Below are 12,168 nucleotides of genomic sequence, written 5' to 3' on the forward strand. Positions count from 1 at the left end.
GATAACTACTACATCATTGAGGGGGTGTGGGTGTCTCATGATCAGTGAGGGTCCCAGCTGTAGAAGAAGACAAATTTGCGGTGCTGGATTAGAGGGGATTTAGAATGGTGAGTATATGGTTTTTCCTTTTAATTATTATTTTCTCTTCATATATTTCCTATGTTTTTTTTAATTATTTTAATACTTATACCGTCCTAAAAAATTCGGACAACCCCTTTAATCATACATGCATCTGTATTCCACTTATTAGAGGGTAATCCCTGTTGGGTGATGCTGTGAAAAGCTCTGTTTGTATCCGTGTTGTGGTTTCCATAAAGTGATGGATTCATTGCATATTATTCACTATGCTGGAAAAATATTATCGCAGTGAGTGAAATGTTTACATTCAGAGATAACGGAATCTGCGATGAAGGCTCATGTAGAGACTCCAATGCAGATGTGAACACTGTCTAATACAGCAATGTGAAGTTTATGTGCTGTCTAGTGCAAGTCACTGCCATGAGGTATAATCATTATATACATCTGGCTGGGTTGTAGCGCTGGAGGAGAATTCCATGGTGCCATTGCTAGCTGAGCCCGCTCCCTCCTGACCCTGCTCCAGCTACTATCCAGGGACATGTCTTCAGTAAACACAATAATCATACTATGGGGAGCCGCTGTATTCCGGGTCTATTCAGACGTCCATAGTGCATTGCGGATCCACAATACACCTGGCCGGCACCCCCATAGAACTGCCTATTCTTGTCCGCAATTGCAGACAAGAATAGAACATGTTCTATTTTTTTCAGGAGCCGCGAACTGGAAGATCGGGGGCACGCTCCGGAAATGCGGATACGGAAAGCACATAGTGTGCTCTCCACATCCATTTTGTCCCCATAGAGAATAAATGGGTCCGCACCATTATACGGACGTGTGAATGGAGCCTTAAGAGCATAAAGCCGTATCACCGATATCATGCGGTGTAAACAGCGATCTGCTGCCGGGAAACAATGCATCTGTATAAGGACGAGTGATCGCAATAGCCATCACTCATCATACTGTGGAGGAGATCACTGCATGTAAATACAGTGCTTCAACACCAATGAACGAGCAGCCAGTTGTCTGGAAGGAAAGCTTCTTTCAAGATAACTTGCTGCTCTCCAGTGCATGAAAATGTACCTTTGGTCATGTGTGAGGTGAACGCATTGCACCCGCACTGAATCTGGACCCATTCACTTCAATAGGGGGTTTCCGGTGGGCAGTGATTTTCACGCATCACTTGTGCGTTGGTGAAAATCGCAGCATGTTCTATATTCAACGCAGGCCCCATAGAAATGAATGGGGATGCCTGAAAATCGCAAGCATCCGCAAGCAAGTGTGGATGCAATGCGATTTTCATGCATGGTTGCTAAGGAGACGAGGGATGAATTACCCGGGAGCCGGGCTGGTCCTCTTTCTTCTTCTTCTTGCAGGACCTGGCTGGAAAAGGACCTTTGGTGACATCATCGCGCTCACCACGTGGTGAGCGCGATGACGTCACCAAAGGTCATTTTGCAGGTCCTGAAAGAAAAAGCAAGAAGAGGATGCCGGCTTGCAATAAATTGGAACACGCAAGTTAATTTATTTATTTTTTTCACACTTCAATCTACATTTTACTAAGCATTCTGTATTCAGAATGCTATTATTTTCCCTTATAAACATGTTATAAAGGAAAATATTAAAATCTACAGAATACCTAACCCAAACCTGAACTTCAGTGAATAAGTTCGGGTCTGGGTACCACATTCAGTTTTTTCTCACGCGCATGCAAAACGCATTGTATTAGTGCGGAAAAAAATGAAGAACGCAACGCAATCGTATACAAAACTCCCCCCACTCGCAGGCAAAAATCACACAATTTTCCAGCGACACACCCGCATCCTATCTGACCCTCACGCGCGACGCCCGTGTGAAAGAGGCCTTATTTATATTTTTGTCTCAAATGTCAGCCCTATGCAATAAGTTACACATCTCCATAGAGCAACACCATCCATTGAAATTAAAGAAATTGCAGTCAATAATAGCTGTGGTGAGATCAAATCTTTTCTCTGGAGGCTTTAGGGTACGTCCCACAGGACGCATATGCTGGAGATCTGCCCTCGAGGATTTATGTGAGAGTTTTACAGTACCATCAAGGTGGAAGAGAATGTAAGAAATCTCATCCACGTAGTGCGATAAAAACCCTGCAATACGTAAATTTTTATGCAGATTTCCACCAAGAATTTCACAGGATGAAATCCACAGCAAAGCCCGCAACAAAACTGCATCAAAATCAGCCCTGTGTGGCCATACTTCATAGGCAACCAAATTTGTTTGGATTTACATATTGGATTTGGCATTGATTTAATGTGTAGAGAATTATGAAATACAATCCAGCTCCTTTCAGCTTCCTTTAATTGATTTTCCTGGTTTACAACTATGTAAGTACATAGTGCAAAACTTGAAGAAACCTTGAAGACACAATACCACACCTTGAAGCACAATATAACCTGTTAAGGTCTCTCCCACTGAAAAAAGGAGAAGAATTGTCCATTGTTTTCAAGAATTCACTGCCATACGGCATACCCCCTGTGGAACCAGATGTGTAGACATGGAATTAACGTGTATGTGAAGATATACTGGGGTGTCACCTGGACAAGGGTTCACCTTAGCCAACAGAATAATCAGAGAACAATAAGCATATAAAGAAAGGAAGACATAGGTAAGAGACAATACAGAAAAGTAAGAAACTCCCCCCAGCGTCTGACCTGTAATGCTCCTGTTGGTACAACTGGGCGACAATTGCCAGGAGGCGGCTGATGAAAGACTCGTCGGAAACCTCTCTGCTCGTCTGGGCGGCTAGAAGGGTGCATTTCTTTTCTGTTTCTGCCAGTTTCTGCTGTAGTTTGACATATTCCTGGCGTAGAAGCGCCAAGTGCTTCTGCAATTTGCCCACTTCCTCTAACAGAAAATCAAATGAAAACTAGCATGAAATAAGAAAGAAACGTGAACATTTTACAACCTGCAATTCTTCACAATGCTTTGGTCTACAGGTGAAAACATGACGATGAAATGCCATTAATCTGGAAAAAATGCTTTAGAAAAACTATATACAGGAACTAATCATATTCAGCTTTAAAGGGCCTTTTACATGGGCCAAGGATGACAGCAATGATCGGGGACCAGCTCGTTTGTCGTGATGTGGTCCATAAAATCAGCTTTTGTCCTGCAGATTGGCAGTGCAAGGATCAGCACACAACTCCCAGCATGCACACTTGCTCAGCTGTTCTTGTAAACCTCAAAAAAGTGAGAGAAGGACTCTGGGAGTTGTAGTTTCAGAAAGGTGGCGCGCCGGAGGTTGTTGATCCCTGGTCTAGTGTAAACATAAATCTGCTACTGGTAAACAATGAATGAGTATGGGAACAAACAATCACAGCAGTGATCACTTATGCCCATAAAAAGGAGAGGACTGTTGCATGTAAATGCAGCTATTCTCTACTCAGCAAGACGGCAGTGAACCAAGGGCTATGCACTGGCCCGTGTAAGGGGCCTTAAAAGGGATATTCTAGCTTTAGAAAGTTTTGCACTGTACCTACTCTTCCGATCCCACGTTCCATGTACACATCCAAATGGCCTCAGCAGTGATGTGTCACTTGGGGACATGTAGTGCGACCTCTGCTCAGTGGTGACATTTTTTCCAGAAGAGTAAAAAATACTCCTCTTACCATTTTTGAGGAGTATGAAATTTGCGGTAATTCAAATACATAATATATCGGCCTACACTTGTTCACATCTGTGTTAGAGGCTGAGTTTGGAGCTTCTGTTGCAGATTCTGTCAAAAATACCAGAGAAAAAAGCCTCACATGCAGCACTTTGTCTGGTAAAAAGACAGATCCCAAACGGAAACTGAACGGACTCCATCATAGTAAGCGGGGTCTGTTCAGCTTCTTCCCTGTCAGTTAGGCCGGGTTCACATCAAGATTTTGTCATACATTTAACTTGTACACACAAAAGATGTATATATGTTAATAGACGCCGCCAAACTGTGGCATCTGTCACCACAGAATTCCATTGCAAAAAAAATTTAAATAGAATAAAGTATTAGCCTATACATTTTTTTTTGCTGGACTTTAGGCCTCATGCACACGACAGTATTTTTTTGCGGTCCGCAAAAAGGGGTTCCATTGTTCCGTGTCCGTTTTTGTGTTTCTTCCTTTATTTTTGGAGGATCTCCAAACATGAAGGAAAGTAAAAAAAAATCTAAGTTTAGTTTGCCATGCAAATGATAGGAAAAAAACGGACGCGGATGACAATCTTGTGTGTATCCGTGTTTTTTCACGGACCCATTGACTTGAATGGGTCCACGAACTGTTGTCCGTGAAAAAAATAGTACGCGGATGACAAACGGTGCATTTGCCGAGTTTTCCACGGACCCATTGAAAGTCAATGGGTCCGCAGAATATCACAGAAAACGGAACAACGGACACAACAACGGTCGTGTGCATGAGGCCTTAAAATGTAACTCTATGGTGACGGATGTCACAGTATGGCATGAGTCTGAGGCTTCTGTTAACATATACGGTTTTTGTGTATGTTGAACTTATGACAAAAACCCAGCCTTACATGCCTGATCCAGCACTTCCATTATATTCATTGTTCTGCTCATCTAATGGAGCAGAACAACAGAAATATATAGTGGTGGTGTGAAGAGGTGGGTATTTCCGTGGGGGAACCATTACTAATCACTTGGCTATAATAGCCTGCCTGCATTCACTACATACATCAGTGATGCGTGTGGGGCAGGCAGGGTGGGATGCGTGTGGGGCAGGCAGGGTGGGATGCGTGTGGGGCAGGGTGGGATGCATGAGGGGCAGGCAGGGTGTGATGATCACACACACTGCACTACATACATCACAAACTGCACCACATACATTACACACACTGCACTACATACATCACAGGCTGCTGCTGTCACCTTGTTCTGTGCCTCCATCTTGATGTCTGGGACATAGTCATAGTCTTCTTGATGTCTGGGACATAGTCATAGTCTTCTTGATGTCTGGGACATATCTGCTGTGGTCCTTGGGCAGTGTGCCCTGCTCTCGTTGGTACAGCCATCCTCGGGAGCCGGCCCCTCCTCCTCTCATCTCCCGCCAGCTTCCCCTGCTGCAGAGGTCTGTATTGCTCCGGCACCCGCCCAAACTAACCAACAGAAAAGCTCCGTGCTGTGAGGAGCTTTGCTATTGGTTATTGCAGGCACAGGCAGCATCGCTGCACTGCCTGTGCCGATCACAGTGCTGAATGTAGGGGAAAAGTCCAAGGCGTATTGGTACGCCTTAGACTTTTTCCAGGGAGTAAAATGGCCTGAACAGGCGTCAATGACGCTTGTACAGGCGGTATTGTGACCTCTGCCACTGAGGCTAATGTTCATTTACCAAGTGTAAAAAGAAGCTGAGCAAACATTAATCCCTCCGTTCATGTGACGACACAGACTTATCTCCTGTTGAAATACTTCAACCGCCCTTCTAAGGAAACACTTAGTTCCTTGCAAGACTGTCTAGATTTCTTACTTTTATTGCATCATGCCTGTAACTGGTCTTACACTTCAGGATGAACATTATTAAAGGGGTTGTCTCACAAGTTGCATTTATCATGCAGAGAAAGATAATACAAGCCACTTACTAATGTATAGTGATTGTCCATATTGCCTCCTTTGCTGGATTAATTATACACTGCTCGTTTCCATGGTTACAGACCATCCATGCTTGCAAACTATATGAAAAAGCGTTAGCCTCTCTGGTGGCCAGGACCATGGGAGCCCACATAGGCTAGTGCTTTTTCCTATATTGTGCAAGCACGACCACCACTGATGGTCTGTAACCATGGAAATGAGCTGTGTATAATGTGATAGAAAAATGAATCCAGCTAGCAAAGGGAAGCAATATCGATAATAACAATATATTAGTAAGTGCCTTGTATTAACTTTCTCTACATGATAAGTACCACTTACTGAAGTGTTGTGTCCTCTCAATGATACCTTCAATTTTCTGTATAAGGCCTCATGCACAGGACCATACCCATTTTGCAGTCTGCAAACCGTGGATCTGCAAAACACAGATACCGGCCGTGTGCACCCCGCACTTTCCCTTTCCGCACGTCCAGCGCTGTTGTAAAAAAATCTTTTTGCCTATCTTTTTTGCGGAGCCACAGAACAGGCACATGGATGCGGAGAGCGCACGGTATGCAGTCCGCATCTTTTGCAGCCCCAGTAGAAATGAATGGGTCCACACCCGCGCACTAAAGACATGGTCGTGTGCACGGCGCCTTATTGTGCAAACTTGCCATTCAGGATACCGGGAAAGCCAGGAGAGATTGTCGGAGGTTTCAGCCAGCCTCAGAAATGATGGATTTATAGTCGCAGAAGATATTCTAATTTTATGTAACTGTGAAAGAAAGGACTTTGTGGCTTTCTTAATGAAATATTTGAGAAAACCAGCTAAGAACTGGTTAATGAAAGGACATTCCAGATCCTCTGACAAAGGTCTGTGCATTCAGCTGTGACAGGGACACCTTAAGACCCCGTGGTCCTCCTGACAATCTGCTGACTGGTTAGGAGCCGCTACACAGTGACATCTGCCGTGTGACAGGAAGTCGAGTGACAAAGCTACAACTACATGGAGGCATGTGTCGCGTAGCTTCTCGCCACAGAAAAGTCAACTTTTTTTGTAATGATGATCAATAGTATCGACAAGTCGGCGTGTAAGCAGACGCTTAGTGGAACGGGGATGTATTTAAAAGTGACATAAGTATTGCACATTATTACTGCAGTAAAATGGAAACAAATGGCGGTTTTAACATGTCAATTTTCAATTACAATTAGGGTGCATTCACACGACTGTATTTTGGGTCCGCATCCGATACACTTTTTTTGAGCATCGCACACAGACCCATTCATTTATATGGGGGCCGCTAAAAATGCAGACAGCACACAGAGCCCATCCGCATGCTGTCCACATCAGAGCAGCTGAGCCACAAATTATAGAACATGTCCTATTCTTGTCCTTTTTGCTGGTAAGAATAGGCATTTTTTCCAATGGGGCCCGCATCCCTATTTTGAGGATCCAGAATTTTCAGACTGCAAAATGGATATGGTTATGTGAATGCACCGTAACTAGGAAGAAGTCTGTACTACAGGTATCCAACATTAAAGGGGCTATCCAGGAATATATAATGATGACCCATCCTCAGGACCTATGGATCAGCTGTTACGAGAAGCCGCCATGCTCATAGGAGCTCTGGTGAGCGCAGCCGGCTCCCAGCATCTCTCCCAGGCATAGCGCCATACATTGTACAGCGGTTGTGCCTGGTATTGCAGCCCAGCACCAGTGACTTCAATTGTCCATATTGCTTCCTTTGCCGGCTGGATTCAATTTTCCATCACATTATACACTGCTCGTTTCCATGGTTACGACCACCCTACAATCCATCAGCGGTGGTCGTGTTTGCACACTATAGGAAAAAGTGCCGGCCTCTCTGGTGGCCAGGACCATGGGAGCTCACATAGGCTAGTGCTTTGTCCTATACTGCGCAAGCACGGCCACCACTGATGGACTGGCAGGGTGGTCGTAGCCATGGAAACAAGCAGTGTACAATGTGATAGAAAAATGAATCCAGCCGGCAAAGGAGGCAATATGGATAATAACAATACATTAGTAAGTGGCTTGTATTAACATTGTCTATATGATAAATGCCATCTGCTAAAGTGACACAACCGCTTTAAAGAGCGTCGAGAAACGATTTAGGAAGTTGTTTGTGTTCAATCACTTAAAGGGTGACTGTCATATATTTTTTTTATGTAATTGGATTGGTCTGACTAAAGTTTATCTTAGTTCCCTAGTTAATACTTTGGTAAAGGTATTGAATTACCTAGTAATTGCAGCATGTTTTTTCCTCCCCGAGGCATTTCAGTGGTGCGGCCAAACAGAAGAGGGAGGACGTAGTAATGGGCAGTCCCGAACGCTGTGTGCGCGCTCTCGTAGGACCGGGATAGTGCCGGCATTCACGATAAAAATTAGCGATTAGGATATTCGCGATTACTCAAGCGGAAGAGGGCGTGTTTAAGTCTGGAGAAAGCTGATTGGTTTGGGTGAGGCTGCGCGTTCCCGAGACGAGCCGAATGAATTCTGGGTAGTTAGGGAGGGAGGTCTTAGCCTTAGACCTAGTTCACACAAACGTTTTTTTTGCGAGTGTACGGGACGTTTTTTTGTGTTCCGTATACGGTACCATTCATTTCAATGGTTCCGCAAAAAAAAAACTGAATGTACTCCGTATGCATTCCGTTTCCGTATTTCCATTCCGTTGAAAGATAGAACATGTCCTATTATTGCCCGAAAATCACGTTCCGTGGCTCCATTCACGTCAATGGGTCCGCAAAAAAAACGGAACACATACGGAAATGCATCCGTATGTCTTCCGTATTCGTTCCGTTTTTTTCGGAACCATCTATTGAAAATGTTATGCCCAGCCCAATTTTTTCTATGTAATTACTGTATACTGTACATTGCATACAGAAAAACGGAACGGAAAAACGGAAAGGAAACGGAAACACAACGGAACTCAAAAACGGAACAACGGATCCGTGAAAAACGGACAGCAAAAAACTATAAAAGCCAAAAGTTCGTGTGAACTAGGCCTTAGGGTAAGGGCATTGGCGGCCATCTTGAGAAAATAGTGAGAAAGAAGTCTTGTGAGGAGCGGTTGCTATAGACGGAATCTAATTAAACAAGTGGTCTGTGAACACAATAATTAGTAATTATGGATTATCACCACAGCAGCAACAGCATATATGAAAATTTTATTTTGAGTGAAAATATGATAGTTATCCTTTAATATTTGTGCTGTTTGCTCGTTACTGCGATAGTTGCTGTTTTCGCCCCTAGAGAATTTACACTACTAATATGACCGGCAGATTTCTGATTAGATGAGGGGATGTGGCAGCGACTTAAGATCAGTGATGGCCAGTTCGCAGTGTTCGCCGACGAACACATGCGTTCTGCCATCTTCACTCCCAAGTCCGGCGATGCAGAAGTAAGTCCTTACCTGTGCCCGCGCCGCAAGCCGCTCTGAAACACATGCGGTGACCAGGAGCAGGCAGTTCCGAGAACAGCCTCTGGGGGCCTTCATCGGGCTGTTCTCAGAACTGCCTGCTCCCAGTGACCGCATGTGTTTCAGAGCGGCTTGCGGAGCAGGCACAGGTAAGGACTTACCTCTACATCGCCGGACTTGGGAATAAAGATGGCAGATCGCACGTGTTCGTCTGCGAACACTGCGAACTGGCCATCACTGCTTAAGATAATCTTCCAGTCAGACAGAGCTGTCCAATCCACAGAAAAACAATGTATCCCTTGTCGTTCGATCGTTGGAGGCTATGTAAATGGCATGTATCATGTAGACACAGTTAACACAAGGCACTTACTAATGTATTGTGATTGTCCATTTTGCCTCCTTTGCTGGCTTCATGCATTTTTCCATCACATTATACACTGCTCGTTTCCATTGTTACGACCACTCTGCAATCCAGCAGCGGTGGCCGTGCTTGCACACTACAGGTAAAGGGAGAGAGGGCACATAGGCATTCACTTTATCCTACATTGTGCAAACACGGCCACTGCTGCTGGATTGCAGGGTGGTCGTAACCATGGAAACGAGCAGTATATAATGTGATGGAAAAATGAATCCAACTAGTAAAGGGTCAATATAGACAATCACAAGACATTAGTAAGTGCCTTCTCTACATGACAAATGCTATTTTCTGAAGTGAGACAACCCCTTTTAACTTCAAACGATCACACGAAAATTCAAACAATAATCGCTCCATCAAATAGGCCGGTAACTTAAATGTACAACAAAGTTCACCATATACTCATCCGTATATTACAGCACGGTATCATCACACATGATCAAAGTATGCTCCGAATTCTTACTAATATTACTGACATGCTATTCAAAAGAATTCACTACTGCAAAATGTCATCTATTTCCGCGGTATATTCCTTGGTTCTCTACTGAGAAGGCGGCACACTGACCCACAATTGTGATAAGCAGAAGCTGCTCTGCCCTCAAGGTTCACACCTACAGTCTGTCCACGGAAATGGCCTGCAGATTGTCTCCTGCCGAGGAATAATCTTGCTTGTGACACATTTTCATCATCAACTCAATAGATTGCAGTTATTTACTCGCCTATAGTGAATAAAAGCATTTAGGGATAAACAGAGGTTTTTGACCATATTTTGTAGCCTGCCATAGCCGCACCACAGGTCAATGTATGTATTTCTATGGTCTAGGGCTCAATGGATTGCTGTGGACTGCGGCTATCCTACCAAGGTTCAATGGGGGCAAATTTACTAATGTAATTGTGCATTTCTGGGGCATGATGTCACTTGGGAAGGTAGACGCTTTCTATTACTTACTGGAGCTCAGGGCTGGTCCAACAGTACACTGTTTACTGGGCCAAAAACCGCGCACGTCTTTGATAAATCTGGCATATTTTAGGAACCCACGTTCCCTTGTCTACTCGGTGCTTTACAAGGTGGAGACGTCTGTTCTTTTAATAATAAATTTGTCCAAATTAATTTGCACCAAAAAAGTGTCACTTAGGGCAGAATTGTGCTGCAAGGAACTTCGTAGAGGAGAGCCCGCCGGTCTAAGTTTATGCCATTTGTATTTCTGCCAGTGTATTCTTATGGACTGTAGGTTACACACCACAGTGCAGTGTATTCTTATGGACTGTAGGTTACACACCACAGTGCAATGTATTCTTATGGACTTTAGCTTACATACCATAAGGTAGTGTATTCTTCTGGACTGTAGGTTACACACCACAGTGCAATGTATTCTTATGGACTGTAGGTTACACACCACAGTGCAGTGTATTCTTCTGGACTGTAGGTTACACACCACAGTGCAGTGTATTCTTATGGACTGTAGGTTACACACCACAGTGCAGTGTATTCTTCTGGACTGTAGGTTACACACCACAGTGCAGTGTATCTTCTGGACTGTAGCTCACACACCACAGTGCAGTGGTTGTGTCCCTCCAGATAACGGTGTACTCCTCCCTGTGCAGCCTCAGTGACATCCACTGCACAGCGCCTACAGTCAGACAGCCTGCGCACACACCTCCCTACACACTGACAGACCAGCGGAGAGCGAGCCGGGGTCACCTGCCCGGCCTGAACACACGCACACACCCGGGCTTCCGCCCAATATTGTCCGCGGTGGCAGCAGCCTCATCACGCACTAACCTGCCACCAACCCCCTGCCCCAACACCCCCTGAGGTTCCCCCCAGGGCCACTTCTTTACCTTCCGCCATGATGGATCCGCCCGGCTGATATCGCGAGAGCAGCGGATAGATGGGAAGTAACACAGCCAGGCGGGGTGAGGTAGATCCCGGGGGATGTCAGACAGAGGAAACCCATTGACTCATTCGCTGTTTTTGTGTTTGACACGTCTAATGATGGCGTTGGGCGCCATCTAGTGGTGAAATGGAGAAAATACCACAAATCCTCTCATCTTTTTGGAGCATATGGTGGAGATTTATTAAACTGGTGTAAAGTAAAACTGGTTTAGTTGCCCATAGCAACCAATCAGATTCCACATTTCATTTTCCAAAGGAGCTGTGGAAAATGAAAGGTGCAATCTGGTTGGTTGCTATGGGCAACTAAGCCAGTTCTACTTTACACCAGTTTGATAAATCTCCACCATATGTCTGAAAATAGTGGGACTGATTTAGGCTCCATGCACACCGATCGTACTTTTCATCTCTTTGCATCTGCGTTTTTTTTGCAGATAGCACACTGACCCATTCATTTCTATTGTGCCATACACACGTCCATATTTTTGCGGATCTGTGTGGCCCTTTCGCAAATTATAGGACATGTCCTACCCTTAGGCCTCTTGCACACGTACATTGTGCATCCATTCCGTGCATTGGGGGACCACAATTTGCAGTCTCTAATGCACGGGCAACATCCGTGCGGCGGCCGGGACGGATCGAGACCCATTCACCGTGAATGGGTCCGTGATCCGTCCTCACCGCAAAAAAATAGAACAAGTTCTATTTTTTGCTGTGCGGAGCACGGACAGAAACACCACGGAAGCACTCCGTAGTG

At 44.8% G+C, this 12,168-nt stretch overlaps 1 protein-coding gene across 1 annotated transcript in view; it reads right to left on the reverse strand.

Annotated features, from left to right (window-relative positions):
* ANKFY1 (ankyrin repeat and FYVE domain containing 1) overlaps nucleotides 1–11,411 on the reverse strand; it is a 55,207-nt gene extending 43,796 nt beyond the window's left edge. The window contains exons 1-2 of the mRNA XM_044285191.1: nucleotides 11,360–11,411; nucleotides 2,766–2,958 (exon numbers count right to left, since the gene is read on the reverse strand). Coding sequence (XP_044141126.1) covers nucleotides 2,766–2,958; nucleotides 11,360–11,369 — 203 coding nt within the window. The 5' untranslated portion in view covers nucleotides 11,370–11,411. The remainder of the gene's footprint in view (nucleotides 1–2,765; nucleotides 2,959–11,359) is intronic.
* Between the last annotated feature and the right edge of the window lie 757 nt (nucleotides 11,412–12,168).

The sequence above is a fragment of the Bufo gargarizans genome, chromosome 3, assembly GCF_014858855.1.
Source record: "Bufo gargarizans isolate SCDJY-AF-19 chromosome 3, ASM1485885v1, whole genome shotgun sequence".
Lineage (NCBI taxonomy): Eukaryota > Metazoa > Chordata > Amphibia > Anura > Bufonidae > Bufo > Bufo gargarizans.